Source organism: Cheilinus undulatus, linkage group 11 (genome assembly GCF_018320785.1).
Source record: "Cheilinus undulatus linkage group 11, ASM1832078v1, whole genome shotgun sequence".
Classification (NCBI taxonomy): Eukaryota; Metazoa; Chordata; class Actinopteri; order Labriformes; family Labridae; genus Cheilinus; species Cheilinus undulatus.
The window spans coordinates 10,009,126-10,028,068 of record NC_054875.1 but is presented as its reverse complement, the minus strand read 5'-3'; the positions used below and the strand labels follow the sequence as shown (position 1 = coordinate 10,028,068).

General features: G+C 39.5%; 1 protein-coding gene across 1 annotated transcript; it reads left to right on the top strand.

Annotated features, from left to right (window-relative positions):
* The first annotated feature begins 215 nt into the window (after positions 1-215).
* On the top strand, positions 216-17,145 carry LOC121517972. The gene is made up of 16 exons (XM_041800101.1): positions 216-314; positions 1,456-1,532; positions 2,351-2,452; positions 2,534-2,593; positions 2,677-2,746; positions 4,325-4,490; positions 4,655-4,724; positions 4,866-5,021; positions 7,788-7,844; positions 7,956-8,081; positions 10,167-10,291; positions 10,473-10,524; positions 10,611-10,681; positions 10,791-10,958; positions 13,130-13,238; positions 13,321-17,145. The coding sequence occupies exons 2-16, from the start codon at positions 1,488-1,490 to the stop codon at positions 15,181-15,183; spliced, it is 3,240 nt and encodes a 1,079-aa protein (XP_041656035.1). The 5' UTR covers positions 216-314; positions 1,456-1,487; the 3' UTR covers positions 15,184-17,145.
* Positions 17,146-18,943: the final 1,798 nt, after the last annotated feature.

Here is an 18,943-nt window from a genome sequence, read left to right as displayed (position 1 = left end):
ATCTTTTGCCGTACTTGACTCTTGTCCAAAAGCATGGATTAGAAAGCGTGCCATCGGGGGTGGGGGTACTCGCTGAAACTCAAAGTGCAGCCTGTTGCTTGGACTCCATAGAAGCAGCATGTCGTGGCTCTTTGGCTGGGGGAAAGGCTCAGGGTCGCAGCCGCCGGTGGAGGAGACAGCGGCTGCTCCGGCTGAAGGTGGCGGGGGAGCCTCTGGGGGTTCGGGGGGAGACAAACCCGGGGACAAGTGGAGCAACTTTGACCCAACTGGGCTGGAAAGAGCTGCAAAGGCTGCCAGGGAGCTCGATAAATCACGTGTGTAAAAGCAATATTTTTGAATCAGAACTTGTTAAAGTATTTGATCATTTCAATTTATTATTTCATCCTTGCACGTCGAAATTTCGTATGGTAAATTGAATGGAAAATCATTCCCGTGCTGGCACTTTGTGTTCTTTTTGAATGAGAGCTCCTCAAGCCGAATCCTATACAGAAATCATAAATCTGAAGGTTAAATGTCTCCCTAGCAAATCTCTTTGCGGTTAAAGTAAAATTTTAATATCATAATTTACCTGTATAGTTTCGTTGTTTAATTCGGCATACACGTTTAAAACCTTGACGCTCATTATTGTTATTATTTTAACTTTTTACTCCTACAAAGCGCTGGTGTTACAATGTAAAGAGCTACCGTGCTAACTGGCGACGTTTCAAATACGATCGTTGTTACCGTAGTTACAACTAATGCTGAAGACGGAACATGTCCCAAGACACGTATTTTTGTTTTCGTTATTATTACAGCAACCATATATACTAGTCAAATAAGTATTTTTTAATAAAATGGGATTCAACAGGACAACGGACGTTTCCAACATCCATTGTACTTACGACAACAGACGCATTCGGCCAAAGTCTCTAGTTAACACGGTCACCAGTTAAACCGTAACACTGCAACAAGTTTCACCAAGCCACGCTTTTACATGCATTTTTTAAAAAAATGTTTAAATGGACTTTGGCTTGTCGTGTGCTTCTATGAAGCCAGGGGGAACATAACCCATAAAGCTGCAGAAATACTTCAAAAGCAGTTCAGCGGTTGCAACATGCGTGCTAGCCTATTTGACCTCCACGCTGCACATGTTTGGTGGGCGTGTCACAGTAAAGAGGGAACAAAGTGTCCTTGCTAGATCAGCCTTTCACCTGTCCCACACATCACCCCCTACATGTCAGTATGTGCATTTGAACATGCTTCCTGCCGTTTACTGTATGGTGGTATTTTTACATAGTGCATGCTGAGCGCAGTGCATATTTGTTTTGAAATTCAGCCTGCATATTTCTGCTGGTCACAGCTTAGTTTTGTGTGTTTATCTAAGTTATGAAACTCAAAAGTCATGTAATAAATGTCCAGATTGTTAAATTCAATGACTTAATGAATGAAACAGTTGTTTCTTAATTATTACCACAGGACATGCCAAGGAAGCGCTGGGGCTGGCTCGCATGCAGGAGCAGACTTTACAGCTGGAGCATCAGAGTAAAGTGAAAGTAGGTGCCTGAGGAGAGGGATTAATTACACAGCCTGTTTGGAAAGAGCTCTGATATACAGCCACTGATCAGACCTTTGTGCCTTTGATCAGTGACAGAAATTAGCTTTGAAACCATATAGTGCCAGACACCACATAATTATCGCTGAAAAAACTAGAGTACTTTCAAGCACTTTAATGCACTGTATATGGCATATTAATATTGGTACAATATTTGGACCTCTTTAAAAAAGTTATATACCAGGGAAACAAGACCATTCATTAGAGTTGCTTTGAAACAACTCAACTTTTCTCAACTCAGAAATAAAGCAATGAAAAATACCAAAACATGCAAATTGGTTGTTTGCTTGTGTTTTTTAAGCATAATTGTTAAATATAATAAATTGATTTTCACTGATTATTTCAACATTTGTGTATAATATCAATAAGAATCTATTACAAACTGGCACCTACAATTTTCATGTCACGTTTAATACTAGAAGAAATGCTGGAAATCATTTGGAGCAAAATAATATGTGTCAAATACAGTTTCATTGTTGATAAAATCATCAAATTTGCTTTTTGTTTTTCTTGATTGGTCAAAATAGTTGGTACATACAGTGGTTGGTTTTCTACCGTGAAACTGGGAAAATGGCAAATAACCACTTGTTGTAATATCAAAAATCTCTCATAAAAACATAGCTATATTAACAGCAATTTACTGCAAAATGTATATCGCTTCCACAGTATTACTTCTGGTGTGAATATATGATTAAGAATTATTTTTCACTGCTTAACACTGATGTTCATAAATCTAACATAATAAAAACTCTCCAACAGGAATATGAGGCGGCTGTGGAGCAGCTGAAGGGTGAGCAGATCCACCTCCAGGGCGAGGAGAGACGGAAAACTCTTGCAGAGGAGACGAAGCAACACCAGGCGGTATAGAAATAAACATTCACCTACAGTTTCTATACTGTACATCAAACATGTGAACATAATGATTTTCTGTATCACCTCTAGAGGGCACAATATCAAGATAAACTTGCCAGGCAGAGGTATGATGATCAGCTCAGACAACAGGTAAACCCTGAAAATAAACTCTTGAAATGAGTGTGAAGATACCTGAAAAGAGTACTCACCTATTTTTTTTTCTTTGTCAACAGCAATTTGTCAATGAGGACAACCTTCGCAAACAAGAGGAGTCTGTTATGAAGCAAGAGGCCATGAGGAAAGGTAGAAAAACAGAATGCACCATAGCAATTACACATTATTCATACAAAATTAATGTCAAGTAAAGATTATTTGATAATTATGCTTTAAGATGCATGAGGAGGAACTGCTCAAATACTATTGAAATGATAGTAAGACTACTTTTATGTCATTTGCACTCCACTGCAGAAAAGTGTAAATGTCTTAATGGCTTCTGAAGTGAAGAAGGCTTTGTTTTTTTTTAAATATAAGAATGTGTACTTTTTACTAAGTTACTTTTTTGCTGTTCAAATCCATGGCTGGCTAATACACTGAGACAATATTGTCTATATCAATGTAGTTATAGCTGATGTTGATTTGAAAAAAGGTGTCCAGTCAAGTGTTCAGTAAAAAATATTTTTCACAGTAGGAACCATGATGATAATCTGTAGGAAATGTTTTTATTAAAATGAAGAATTGTCATTTTATTTATTGATTTGATTTTGGAGCACTGATAATATTAGTAAAAATCATATTATTTTAATACATAGCAACAAAATTAAACATCTCAGACATCCACTATTGGGTAATTTATTGTTTTCTAACATTGCAGAGTTAATGCAAACTGCTGCATGAAGTCTAAATTGCACGAATACATTGCTAACCTATGAAAAAGGTAGTGGAACGGCTCTTTGTCAGCTGAGTCCCATTGTAAACCTATTTGTGCAATTCAGACAGTACCCTCTCTCTCTTTTGCTTATAGATATTTCTGAAGATCCAAAAGTTTCTGTACCATCTGATACCACCAAAACACTTGGTGTTGCATAGAAAAAATTCTGATAATCTTGATGTATGGGAATGTTTCCAATGTTTTTGTAAAATTTCAGCAGTGTGTAGGAATTTGTCTGCATTTTATTATTTGATTAAAAAAATTGCCCGATATTGGGTGTTTAGGACATCTTTTTTTTAATTTGTAACTTTGGAATCAAACAGTTTTCATTTTTCTTTGTTTGAATTTTACTAGAATAATATCTAGGTTTATAACTCTGTTATTCTGATGATCATTTATTGTCAATATAAAATTAAGAAAATGGGATATACAGTACCATGCAGAACTTTTAGGCATGTTTGGGCAACAAACTGAAGTAAGAGGTAGATATAGTGCGTAAGCCACCTGAGGGAAGGTGGATTGACACAACCCAGGTCATGCTCTGGATGTCCTTGCAAGTTACCGGGGGTGTGGGAAAATAATCTGTTGAAAATATAACAAAGACCACACCTTTAGGGTGGAGTAAGTAGTGAATGTTGTGAGTAAGCTCAGCCAAGGGTATTGTCCGGGTGGGTAGTAGGGTTGCTGACATCGAGCTGGACTTTGGATGCCCTCACCCCCTCTCCATCCCTGGGTTGTGGCACATCAGGCCCTTTAACGACTCCATGTCACCCTACATGCCTAAAACTTATGCTCATGACTGTATATCATATATGGCCATTCAGCAAAAAAATATAGAGATAATATTTCTGGTTCATGTTGCCCCGTGCTATGTAGTACTTTAAACTTTAAATTAAACCTGTGATATATTATTTCAATTATACAACAATTATTTTCTGCTCCTTTTTTTATAGCTACCATCGAACATGAGATGGATCTGAGACACAAAAACGACCTGCTTCGCATTGAAGCGGAGGCCAAAGCCCGAGCTCAGGTGGAGCGGGATAATGCAGACCTGATCAGAGAGCAGATCCGCCTGAAAGCTGCTGAACACAGACAAACTGTCCTTGAATCTATAAAGTGAGGGCAAAATGAAATTCCTCCTTCCTTAATCCTCAGAGTAACTGGCATGTTATCTCCGGGTATCTCTCTCTGCTGTTCAACAAAAGTCTCAGAGGGCAGCAGTGAGTGCGTCTGCCACAGCGGAGGCGCTCGATGTGATAATTGTGTTTTGTTCCTGACAGGACGGCCGGGGCGGTGTTTGGGGAAGGATTCAGGGCCTTCGTCTCTGACTGGGACAAACTCACAGCCACGGTAAATCCATGCCAGACCTGTCAAACTTTTCACACTTTAACCACAGGGGGACTGCAAAGGATTATGGGAAATAGTGGTTTTTATATCTGATATTTCCTACAGTGTTTGATAAGATGTGTGTTTGTGTTTTTGCCCCCACAGGTTGCTGGTTTGACACTTTTGGCTGCAGGTGTTTATTCAGCCAGGAATGCCACAGGGGTGGCCGGGCGCTACATCGAGGCTCGTCTGGGCAAACCGTCTCTGGTCCGAGAGACTTCCAGGATTACTGTGGCTGAGGCCATCAAGCACCCAGTCAAGGTCAGACTACCACGAAATATTTTTGTTTTTCTGTGAAGGTTTGGGCCTAATACACAGATTTCATAACATTATTTAGCCATTTTTGGATGTAAATCAGAGGTCAACGGATATTGGTTTTAATAACAATATTTGGAGCCAGTATGCTTTTATGACAACGAATAAATTGTACTAAATACGACAAAAGTAAAACTGCATGGTCAAAAGAAATGAACAAGCACTAGCTCTATCAACATGAGAAGCAGATCAGAGGGACACAGTAGCAGCATGAAAACGAGAAATGATGCCATATGCTCTCTCTCTGTCAGGGGCACACAGCTTCAGTGCTGATTTGATCGTACTCATGTGACGTCTAGCCAGTCAGATAGTGTAGAGGACGAGGTGTTGAGTGAGACCTTGGGGAGGGAAAACAAAGCCAGAAGGAAAGAAGCATATTGCTGAGGAGACAAAGCAGCACATTTTTTGATTGATTAATTTGATCACCTATCTGTAGAAAAAATGCCAGAACAGATAATCTGCAAAATGCCAAACATCAGACTTGATAACCATCTAATCCAATAATCAACCACTCTTTCTCTAAAAAAATCAGTCAATACCAAAATTGCTCACAAATAGCTAAAATGTCTTGTGACTAACAATTATGTATTTTTTTTCTAAAATCTGCTTTACTTAGTGTTTAGTGTTTTGTGTTTGTCATGTCCAGTTGTGTTAAAGTGCTCTGAGTTATGATGTAATTTGTTAAATTGAATGTTGTCCTGCTTTTTTTTACTATGTTGATTTTTAGTTGTTTTGGACCTCTGAAGGAATAGCTAAAGCAATGCAATGACTAATGGAGATAGACCATCAGGTTGCTCCTTCTACTGCAACCTGATGGGCAAACTGGTCTGTTTTCATCAAGACAGTGTGGTTGCAGACCATTGCTTTGAGGCATCATCTCTGTGAGAATAGCAGGGCCATAATTTGCCAGTAAAATATATTTCCAGTTTTATATATTTTTTAAATAATTCAGCTTATTCATAAACAAAGTCTGGCAGTAACATCTATGAAATAACCACATTTGCAAACATAACAGACTAAGAAACATTTCAGAATTAAAACAGAAAAAAGGTCTAATCCCAGGTGAAGTTATGTAGAGACCTGTTTTAGAAGTAGGTGCACAAACTGGGTAGCTTTAGCTTGGTTAGCTTTAGCTAAAGCTAACATAACTTTGCTAGTGACATAGTTAATGCTACTTTGTACACCAATGTAAATATGTTAGCTTTATGTAGAGCTAACTGTAGAGGCTATTTGTCCAGGAAAAAAATTAAACAAACTAAATTTATGAACTTAACTTCAATCTAACTTAATAAAATGCCCAATAATGCTACGTGGGGATGTAATGTGCACAGGCAAAGGAAGTCTATTGTCCATTATAAAGATTTGTGTTTTAAGTTTTTTGTAATTTCCTAAAAGTAGGCAAGCAAAAAAAGAAGAACAAAGAGAACTATGGTTCATGCTGCTTCTCTCTGGTTAAAAAAAAACATAGGCCCTCCTAGTAGCGTGCTGGTCCTCTATGTACCAATATCAGCTCAGGTGCCTACAGCGTTACCCAATCACCCAGCTAATCCAAATGACTAATGATGGAAAACAAAATATACTAAACAATTAACTAGCAAAATAAAGTGGTGTCAAAATATATTCTAAATAAAGAAAATACCCCAAAAATAACCGAACAAAAATTACTAACCAATACAAGCAAAGTCAGGACAAACTGAATATTAACTACAAATAAATAGCTCATACACTAACAAAGCTAAAGTGAGCCAAACGGGTGTAACTTTAGCAAACATAGCATGATCTAATGTAACTATTGTAGCTCAGTTTGATTTAGCTGCTAGAAAACGCTAGAAACTTTTCATGGAGGACCGGCATTTTTCCTGTTAAGAGGATGTTAACTCGGTTTAATAAATGCTTTGTCATCAGCTTTTTGCAGGTTACATTTTCAACTTTTAGCATTTGGTATCCTTACTCTTACGCTAACACTAAATGGAAGTTAAAATTTTACTTTATTTTGAAAGTTTTAGGGTATGTTTCTGTTCTGACAGATGCAGCATTTCACAGTAACAGTCTGCGAGAGGGAGCATCTGAGAGCTGTGGTCTGCAGCGAGACCCCTCTGGTTTTTATGGTCAAACACAAAAGTAAATGTTGGCATTGGGGGAATGCAGTGCCAGAATTAATTTTAAAAAAATCATCATTATCTGTAATAGCATTGGCTAAAATTGTTATGTTAAACATCTATATCAGCCCTAATTTCACAAGTGGTGCAACTTAAAATTAAATTGAACTAAACTAAACTAGATGTCACCCTGTAACATCAAATGTATTCTTTTTCAAGACACTGTTTAAATTGATTGTTTTATTCATATTTTAGCTGCAGGACATTCAGAAACCAGGGCAAGTAGACAAAAACTGTTAGAGTTCCTCTTATGAAAATGGAAATAAAATTAAAGTCTTAAGTTAACTTAAACTTAAAGTGTAATAAACATCATTATTAGGAGACTTCTTCATCAAGTTTTCCACAACCTCAAGACTAGAATTTTTGTTTACTGTAAATCAGAAGAGTAAATCGTTTGTGATAAAGTGCGGCCTTCTAAGAATTATGGGTTTATACTAAGGAATAACTTTGTGTGTATTACATCTTGAAATCACTACCATTTAAGAAATTTTATCTGTCAAATGGGAAATGATTAATGATCACAACATAATTTCCCTGTTTTTCTCATTTTTAGACAACAAGGCGCCTGAGAAGCAGACCGCAGGATGCCTTAGAGGGCGTCGTGCTCAGTGTGAGTTGCTAACTGCTTGTAGTTTATCATGTAGGCTATTGATGTTTTCTGAATTTAAAATTCACGTTCGTGAAAAATGATTAATCTTTTCACTCCTCTGTGGATAAACAGGCAGCTCTGGAGGAGCGTGTTAGAGACATCGCCATCGCCACTCGTAACACGAGGCAGAACAAAGGCTTGTACAGGAACATCCTGATGTATGGGCCCCCAGGGACGGGAAAAACACTCTTTGCCAAGGTAAGGCTGGGTCAGACTCTTATGCTCATTAATTTGGTAAAATGGTAATGATTTAGTCAACAGAAGCAATTTTCAATTGGTGGGTTGGGACCCCAAATTGGGTCACAGAGCTGTTTTCAGTGGGTCATGAATTTATCTTGGAGTCTTTTAAATACTTATCCATTGTTAAAGTTTTAGACAGCAGGAGGAAATACAAATTGCTTTGCAGTTCTTTTTTCCCTTAAATATTCAATAATTTCATTGTGAATTTACCCCAATTCATGGGAGATTTTCTCCATGACTTCTTAAGGAAACTTAAGGCAATTTTACTTGGCCTGGAACCTTCCAGCTGGTTGGGTGATAAACTCTCATCTGACCTGCTCGTCAGTTGTTGGTGAACGTGTTTGTGCATGTCAGAGTGAAACAGCTGACTGATTAAGAGACACGCAGCAGGACACAGAGAGGAGCAATGCAGCGCTGTTATGTTCTGATTGTTTCATAGTGAGGCTGCACTGCAGCACGGGAGTTAGTGCTGTTGCCTCACAGCAAGAAGGTCCCTGGTTCGCTTCCTGGTCAGGGTCCTTCTGTCACAGTTTGCATGTTCTCCCCGTGCATCTATCTGGGTACTCCAGCTTCCTCCCACCACCAAAAACATGCTTGCTAGATGAGTTGGTGACTCTAAATTGGCTGTGAGTGTGAGCATGCCAGGTTGTTTGTCTCTATATGTCAGCCCTGTGATTGACTCGTGACCATTCAAGGGTGTACCCCTCCTCTTGCCCAACGACATCTGGGATAGGCTCCAACCTCCCAGCGACCCCCAATAGGATAAGCAGTATAGAAAATGGATGGATATTCATATCAGTTATGCTGTAAATAACTTTGAAACAACATATCTTAAACTTGACACAAAGATGCAGGATGTTTGTATTGAAGTGGCTGAGATTTTCTCTGCTGCCCTCCGTCAAAACATCAACTCCCATGGCCTGTTTAATTCACCCATCAGCAAATACATGGTATTAAGTCCCTTTATCATCTCATTAAAAGGTACACCTAAGCATTAATGTCTTATAGACAGGGAGACAGCGAGCAGAAGGGAGAAAAGACTGTCTTCTGGTTTTTAAGTCCTGACGAACTGACTTTTTTTCACATTACCTCATTAAAATGCTCTTAAATTACAAGGGGCCCTGTTAATAGTTATCGTTCTGAATTAATACCATCAATTATTTGAGGATATTCTGTAGGCTGTATGATGTTATATTTTTATCATGCTGTGATCACAGAAATGATATTGCTGAAGGCAGGTAACTAATTATGCTCCATGAGCTTGTCTTGTTGTTTTTTAAGATCTACCAGAGGGGATAAAATGAGGAACCTGTCCCAGATTAAACTGATTTTCTCTTTTTTTTTCTGAATGATTAACCGGTGGGTTGGTACCTGGTTGTTATTTCAGTCCACCAAATTTTTCTTTGGTTGACTACAGGCCTAAATTTTACCAAAAAAGTTTAGGAGTTCTCCTGGAGTTTCCCCAGAAACATTTGTTATTCTTCTCTGAGACTTCTCCTCTAAATCTTAGAAAATCTCAAAAGGCACAAGGTGCTCTTCCCAGAAACATTTAGCAATCTTCTCCAGTAATCTTTCAGGCATTTTCAATGGAAGTAAAAAAGATTCTGGAAGTCTTTTGGATTTTATCAGTTATTTTTTACCAGAAACTTTCTGATTGATTGACATATTTATCAGATAATTTGGGTCATAATTTGGTCTTATGGAACCACTGGTCTTCGGTGCAATAACTACAAAAGAAAGAGTCTTTTTTTTATAAAGAGCCTGAAGCCTGGATGGTCTTTGCAGAAAGAAATCCCTACATTTGATTTAATGCATTATAGTTTCTTGCTTTGTTGTGATTAAAAAAACAATAGAAAAATTAGAATTGATTGGCTGCCAAAATAAGATCAAAACAATCTGATTCATTTCTTTCATTCATTTTGTTTTGTTTCAGAGCATGTATTTCCTATTTAGTATGTTGATATTTTCATCATGTCTGCATATTTTTCTTTCTGCCTTTCAGTTCCTTATTTAGAAAACTGTTTTTTTTCCATCACCTCTTAGAAACTGGCTCTCCACTCAGGGATGGACTATGCCATCATGACAGGTGGGGACGTGGCACCCATGGGGCGCGATGGAGTCACTGCCATGCACAAGGTGTTTGACTGGGCCAGCACCAGCGGCAGAGGGTAGGCCACTATAATGTGATCCATTAACATTATAATACCACACTGTGTATCAGCTGCTCAATGCTGACCGTATGTTTAGTTGCATAAAGAGCTGCTGTATTTCCTGTCTCATTACGTTAAGGCTTTAAAGCTGAAGGCCATTTCAGTCTCTCTCTCTTTGATCTGCTCTGATTCTCTGCAGCCTCCTGCTCTTTGTGGATGAAGCTGATGCGTTCTTGCGTAAGCGAGCCACTGTGAGTTCAGCTGCAGTGCCATATGCATGGTGATGACGCTCTGTGTTTTAATCATATATTCATGAGTCATGATTTTTGCATCGCAGGAGAAAATCAGCGAGGACCTCCGAGCCACGCTGAATGCATTCCTATACCGCACTGGGGAGCAGAGCAACAAGTTGGTACCTTTAAATAATTCACTGTGCACGGCTGGGCATGAAAAGGTCTTTGCCATGACTGCAAAGGTCACTGGCCAGGTCTAAGCACTCTCACTCTCTCTCCTTCAGGTTCATGCTGGTTCTCGCCAGTAACCAGCCGGAACAGTTTGACTGGGCCATTAACGACCGAATTGATGAGATTGTGAACTTTGCCTTACCGGGTCTAGAGGAGAGGGAGAGGCTGGTGCGCCTTTATTTCGACAAATTTGTGCTGGGTCCGGCCACTACAGGGAGACAGTGAGTACACTTAGTGTAATTCAATATTACAGTTGCTGCTCCATTGCAGAGGTGATTTACTACCGCACAGGAAAGCATTGGTCCCTTGTGGTAGCTGTGCTAGCTCGAGTTGCATAATGGTGTGTTTAATGTGTTCAGTTCTGAAACCAAAGTGGCTTATGAGTCTTTACTTATTGCTTTCATGAAATGGTGTTTAAATCCAATGCTGTTAGAAAGTGCATTGGTCAGTAGAAACCACTGAAGGAGCAGACGATCAATGAGAAGTTTACTCGCTATCTAATCTAGGGATGCACAATAATGGATTTTTCCTGATTTCAGATATGACAGTGTTTCTAAACTACCCTTAACCAATACCAACATGAACACAATTTTGTTTTATTTTTAATTTGAAGAACTCCAAGGCTCTCCTGTTGTATTGTGACAGTCTAGAAACAGACATAAAACAAGACAGACAACATTTGATTTGAGATTAAATGATGGATGTAGTTCTTTTCAAAAATAGATGTTAGGTAATGGAAAAAAATGAAGTAATCTGTTTAAATTATAAGCACTTTGGCCCTCATTTATCAATCTTGTGTTGAAACCAGAGTGTCGGTGTAGAAATCATCTTATGTGGAGACAAAGTCCACAAAAAAACACCAATATTCACCAAAAAAGTTGGAAAGGGTCCCAAATAACTGGTCCTCATGTCCCACATGTTTGGCACCCCTTCCGGGGTGCTTACCTATCCATCCCAAAGGGGTGGAACTAGACACACACCAGAAGAGGGGTTGGGCTGTTGTCACTTTCAGCGCAACATGGCTGCTTAACCCGGCTGAGGGACAAAACACAGCTGTGTGCAGTGTTAATTTCATGGACTAAAACTATGACTAAAAATGTTTGTTGAAAGCCTACTTTTCCATGACAAAACTTCTAGACTAGAAATAGACATAAAGTAAGATTTGTTTTAATCAAGATAACTAAAACTAGAATAGAATGTAATTTAGTTTTTGTTGAACATTAAAAATCCATATTTCTCCACTGTGGGCAGATCTAAAACTAGACTAAAACCAAAAAGGGTAAAAATGACTAAAATGTGACTGAAACTAAAAAGACATGTAATCAAAAGACTAAGACTAGAATTAAAAATAGCTGTCAAAATTAACACAGGCTGTGTGCTCTAATGAGTGGGTGAAAATGGGAGAAAAGAAAGACTAATATCTGCTTAAATCAGTAATATTTGGACTCGACTGAGGTCCATTATGGTCCCTGGATCTTGGATATTGATATGAGGCCACAAATCAGGTTTTCCTAACATTTCAGGACCTGATTTCAAGTACATGAAGCAGAGCCCATCAGCATGTTTCATCAGTGATGGATGTGAAACTGAATTAATGTGAAAGCTTTGTAATTAGGAAGTTTTAGGTCAGTGCTTTCTTTGTATTTCAGCTAGTCACTTCTTTTTATTTCAGGTAATCTGCTTCATGAAGCATTTATGACAATTGCCAGTTTACAAAGACTACTTATTTAATCTGCAATAAATACTGAATGCTTGTGAAATTACTACAAAAGCCCAACTTCATCTTGTGTCTTCATTAATGTACATTTATGGCTCCAAACATTTCTATAAATATATCGAATCAGCTGAGGATCTGTACTGATCACGGTTAACGTAGTCGAGATTTAGGTATCAAAAACACAGCAATTTTCAGCTGAAATAAAGCTGTTAACTGCTCACATCCTACTGATTTTTGTGACCAGTTCATGCTCTCTGTCACTTAGTGGCTGGAGCGACCGATACTCACGCAGCCTGTAATGTCACATTCATACCCTCTGCAGTCCACCCACCAAGTGAGAGAGAAGGTATCTGTGGAGTATTTTGGAGTTCAACATATCAAACCGTTCTCAATCAAACTGGACCACCTGGAAGCGCAGCTTTACTCAAACCTTCAAACTTCAGTCCTTAGTAACCATTGTTCTGCATAAAAAAGTGGGGATATTATGAGGAAAAAGCTAAAGTAGGTCTATTGGTTCTGTAAAATGCACCACAAATTTACCTACATACATATAGAAATATTCATATCTAAATGGTACAGATAATTCACTTTTTAAGCAACTATCTGCTGATATCAATAGTGTGACTACAGTATTATGTATCCCTAATTTAAACCTTGTGTGCTGTAACTCAACAGGAGATTAAAGCTTGCTCAGTTCGACTACGGCCAGAAGTGTTCAGACATTGCACGGCGAGCAGAAGGCATGTCTGGCCGTGAAATCTCTAAGCTTGGTGTGGCCTGGCAGGTGAGTGAAAAGGCATATTGACCTTTAATTCTAATTCTAATTTGAAACAAATCTAATGCAATTTTTTTTTTCCTTCTAAAAGGCTGCTGCATACTCATCCGAAGATGGAGTTCTGACTGAAGCGATGATTGATGCAAGAGTTGATGATGCCGTTTTGCAGCATGCACAGAAAATGGACTGGCTGCTGATGGAAGCAGGTGCAGGGGTCGGCAAGGTCGGCGTCCTCGTCCCTAAGGAAACGGCTGCTGCTGCTGCAGCCCAGGAGGCTGCTGCTGCTGCTGCACATGTGGAAGAGGCAGCGCCAACTATACAAGAGGTTCTTCCAATCATAGAGGCTGTGAGCACTGCTGCACAGGCCGAAGCAGCTGCTGCACCTGCAGAGGCAGAGGTGATTCTCAAAGAGGCGGCCACTTTGGTTAAAGAAGGGGAAGCTGTAGGAACAGTTGAAACCATCACTGAGACGGCTGCTGCTGCCCCATTGTTGCAGGAAGTTGAGGCCATAAAGGATGTAGCTGAGGAGGTACAGAGCACAGCTGTAGCTGCAGACGCTGTTGTTCCTGAGGTGAAAGAAATAATTTCTGAAGAGGCTGTTCAGGCTTCCACTGTCACAGAAACTGCTGCAGTGAGTAAAGAAGAGCTGCCTTCTGATGGGGCTATGCAGGAAAGTGAGGCTGCAGTGTTAGCCAAGGAGGAAAAGGATGTTGAAACAACTGTCTCTGCTATTGCTCAGGAGGTAGAGCTTGAAGTCTCTAAAGATGTTCCAAAGCCAGAGGCTACAGTTGCAGGAATCTCTCAGGAGACCGTTGTGCAGGAAGCTGAGTCAGCAGCCAAGCCAGCTGAAGGCGTAGAAACTGAAGCCCCTGTGTCTGCTGTAGAAGCCGGAGCTGATGCTGCAAAGGTGGTAGAGGAAATTGCAACCAATGTAGCTCAAGTAACCGAGTCTGTAGCAAACATAGTAAAGGATGCTGAAGTTATAGCAGCTGATGTGGCCCAGGTGGCTGAAGCAGTAGCAGCTGTCACTGAACAGATTGAGGCAGCAGTCATCAAGGAGGTTGAAGCAGCAGAGGGCGAAGTTGCAAAGGTTGCAAGTGAAGTTGTAGTGGAAGCTGGGTCTGAAACATCAGAAGTTGCTAAAGAGGTTGAAACAGAGGTGACAGAAGTAGCAAAGGAGGCAGAGGTGATTGCTACAGAAGTTGTCAAGGATGCTGAAGCTGAAATAACTGAGATGGTTACCAAGGAAGCAGAGGTTATCCCAACAGAGTCTGAAGCCAAAGTGGAAGCTGAGGAGCGTCAGGCAACAGCCATTGAGGGAACAGCAGAGGGTCAAACTATAACTGCAGAAACAGCTGCAAAGGAAGCAGAAATTGTCTCAGCAGAAGCTCCCAAGGAAGCAGAAATTGTCTCAGCAGAAGCTCCAAAGGAAGCAGAAATTGTCTCAGCAGAAGCTCCAAAGGAAGAAGAGGTCATCTCAGCAGAAGCTCCCAGGGAAGCTGAAGAAATCATTGCAGCTGAAGCTCCAAAAGATGCAGAAGTAACAGCAGCAGAGGTGTCCAAGGAAGCAGAAGTTCCCAAGGAAGCAGAAACCCCAGCAGCAGAAGTGCCTAAGGAAGAAGTTGCCCAAGCTGAAGTTTCTAAAGAGGCAGATACTGTGCCTGCAGAAGAGGGCAAACTGCCAGAGACTACTGATGTTGCAGCCAAGGAAGCAGAATCCAAACCAGCACAGTCTACAGAGGAAGCTGAGGCTGTAGTTGAGACCAAGGTCCAAGAGTCCAAGGTTGAAGCAGAGTCTGTCGTGTCAGAAGAGTCAGTGAAACCTGAGAGTCCAGTCACAGAGACATCGGCTTCATCTCCAACTCCAGCCACTGAAGAAGCTGAACCAACTGAGAAGCCTGTTTCCGACAAACAGGGCGGAGAAGCAAAACCGCAAGATAAGCCAACAAAATAATTTCTTTGAATAAATACTTGATGCATAGATTGTATATAAAGATGGACAATGTGCCTTAACCTTCTCCTGTTGTACGAAGGTGAAGCCAAAATACCTCCATGAAGCATTTGGAGCCAGAGTCTGTGTAGTAGATGGGTACTGAAATCGGATCACTACTGCTAACAGAGGCATCCATCTGATTTTCTGATAAAACAGCAAAGATTGTTAAGGTAGTACAACCTTTAGAAAATCCTTGTGTCAGTTTAAAGGAGATTCTCGGTTTTGGAAAGTTCAGTGCCTTTTGTGTTACAGCTTGTCCTAACAGCAGATATTATAACAACAGATGTTTGCTGCCACATGACATCTGTTAAATATTTTCATCTCTGCTCCCTGTCTAGTTTTACAGTATGATGTAGTGCTTTTATTTTGAAGGCACGTCTTTGAAAGGGACAAGCCATGTAGTTTTGCCTCCAGGGTAACTGGAGTCAGACCACAACACCTCAATCATGGATGTGGACATTTTTCCCTTACCACTATCTCAACGCAAGCAAAACAAGCTAACAATATCTGTTAAGTGAGGAAAGTGGAAGAAAATGTAGAAAATCTTGATATGATAAATGTTGATATCCTTTATCCCTTTTTCCTCATTAATGTCTGTGCAAGTGACCAAAAGGAAACTAGAACCAGGGGGACAGTGCAAAACTTAGCACTTAAGCCCAAGTTCAGCTCAAAGATGTCAACACGACAAGACTGTTTTAGAGCATCGCTGGCAAATGTCACATCAGTCTAAGCCAAGCCATTGCAGCTCCAAGCAAGCCGTCTGATGCTGTTGCCTGCGATGCAGCTTCTCAAATCCCAGACAGCTAGTAACAGGACATTGCAAGCTTATAAATATGAAAAAGGGAAATGTGAATCTTGTTTTTACTGTTTAGAACGCACTGGCATTTAATAAAGTCATGTCTTGAAGTAACCCTGCAAACTGGTGACTTTCAGCTAAGTTCCAGATGGCTGAAAGTCACCAGTTAACACATGGACCAATTAAACCATTACACTGGTTGCATTAACGCTCTATGCTGAGAAAAATGTTGTAGAAACAAGCTTCAGATGGCATGTGCTGAAGATCAGTTACCCCATTAACAGATCTGATGTTACTATTGATTATTGATCTTAATATTTTAAAGTTCTGATCTCAGAATTAATATTGAAGTATCCTTTTCAAGTTTTCCATATTTGTAGTTTACATCCCACATACCAGGTAGTTGTATATGGCTTGAGCTCTGTTGTGGCCCTCTAGAGGTATCTTCCAATAACATGTGTTTAATGTAGGCAAGTATGTTTACAAGAAAGCTCATGATGCTGCCAGACATATTTGCAAGGTGAGCTAGCATATAATATCTCTGGCCTGTGTAATGGGAAACAAAATTATTGAACTGGTTTAATCACTGAGACTTGCTCTTGTCATCCTGCTTCCATTCACTTTTTCTCCTCCATTCTGCTATTTTGGTGCCCACAGTGCCACAAGAACCACATTTATTAACTGAGCGGTCAATCGTGGTCTCTTATATTCTTATTATAACATCATATAATAAGAAAATAAAAAGAAACTTCCCAGAAAAAGAAGATGTTGACTGTTGACATATCAGTGTGTACATGTCATGACAAGGAATCTGGTTTTTATTTTTAGGTGTGGTTTATGCCTAGTACTCTAGTCAGTCAGTAGAGGGAGCTCCAAATGTTTTGGCTTCACTTATGATACATTGTTATATTGTCCATTCTTTATGCAGTCTATGATTTGATGAAACACCACTGTAAATGAAGCTGTTCTTTTTCTTCAACACTTGAACCTCAAGTCAAAAACATTCACTTTGGATTCTATGTACTTTTCTATCAGTCTGCTTGTAATTTAAGATCTGTAAATGCCAACATTAAGGTGACAGTGTGATATTGGGCTGTAGATTTGCATGACTCTGAATTAAAGTATGTGTGGACCACTAAGACTACCTGACTCTCGTGTCCTGCTTTCTTCCTCTCTCTCTCTCTCTCCTCTGGGCATCCGTACCATTTTAAGAGTCTGTGTCCGTCTGACATTTTGAAAATCTGCCCTCTAAAAGGAATTTCATGCATGTTAGCTGACCAGTTCTGGCAAGAGTTCAACTACCTGTCCGCAAACGTTGGTTCAGAACATCCCTCCCTGGCTCTTGTTAGCAAGAGCGCCGGTACAGCTGAGACCTGCCCTTGACGAATGTGAAATTTTTTTTATTTCACTTTTCATAGGAGGACTGAGGGCTCTGCCAGGCTTCTATTTAAATGTAGGAGCACTCAGTTGTTCTGAATGAATATGATAGCAGAGCTATAGTAATCAAGCTTTTCCAGTGATCACAGGTGTTACATCAGTTGTTCAGGCATGTTTTATCTGCATCTTCTAGCCATAAAAGAGTTTCACAGACAGCTGTTTTCCTACGTGTGTAGAATAAGAAACACAATTTTAGATTTGTTTTTGGGTGTTTACATTTTATTATTTGAAAGGACAATGGATAAAGTTAGAAATCAGGATGAAAGAGTGAAATGATGTGAAAGGGAGCCATAGATGTGACTTGAACCTGGGCTTCCAGCTTACAGGGCAGTAACCTCTGTATAAGGGGCATAGCATAACTGTTAGCCCATCAGTACCTTAATAGCTTTAATACATCTCTATACCACAAAATAAAAGGTATGCAAAATGCTTTTTTTAGTGATTAGTGGTATAAAAAGTACATACGCTTTAAAAAAAGACTTACAGTACATCTATTTCATAAGACAAGTGCATAGGAGAACAATGAGTTTATAATACTTGCAATCAATATTGCAAGAAGCTCCTGCACCCACTCTAAATTGCACAAAAACATTGGCAGCTTTCCGCACAAGTATAAACAGTTTGCAAGAGTTTTCATGCATTGCTGACTTGTTTTTTATTGCAGCGGAACTGAAATGGGTATGGATGTAAATTTTTTTTAAGTTGAATGGAAGGAAAAAAGTGGTAAAAAAACCCGGCAACTCAAGCAACAGGGATAACTGCAGGATTGTGAAAGGAAGCTTATTCAAGAATTTGGGGGTCTTCACAAGGAGTGGACTGCAGCTGGAGTCAGTGCTTCAAGAGCCACCATGCACAGGCTGATTCAGGACATGAACTACAACTGTCGCATTTCTTATGTAAAGTCACCCTTGAATCAGAGACAACTTCAGAGGTGTCTCACCAAGGTTAAAGACTAAAATGAGTGAACTGTTGCTCAGTAGTCCAAATTCCTCTTTTCAGATGAAATAAATTTTGTATTTTATCATTTGATTATTTTTATCAAGAAAAAATGGACTGATAAATACGTGTCTAAACCTTTACAACCTAAGGGATCGCCGGCGCTCCCATTTCCATATCTATTTTAAACTGTGGGTAGAATTGTAACCAAATGAGATAGAGCAATAATTCTTTTTGCATATAAAACCAGAGGAATAACACTAACATATCAAACATTCAATGTGTTCCAGAGTACATTCCTTCAAGAAATATCCTTCCTTCTTTTTCTTAAATATAGAACAAAGTGTACACAACCAAAAAACAATATAATATAATCTGGACTACAATTGTGTTGTTTTCTTGCAGGTTACAAGTCGCACTTGTTTTTGTTTCAACATGGTCTTCTGCAAAAACATATATGCTCAAAAGTATTTGGCACACCTTGAGATTTGATTGCATTACTTTAAATAGTTTAATTTTTAAAAAGATGTTGCCTTTGTTGCAAATTGAGCA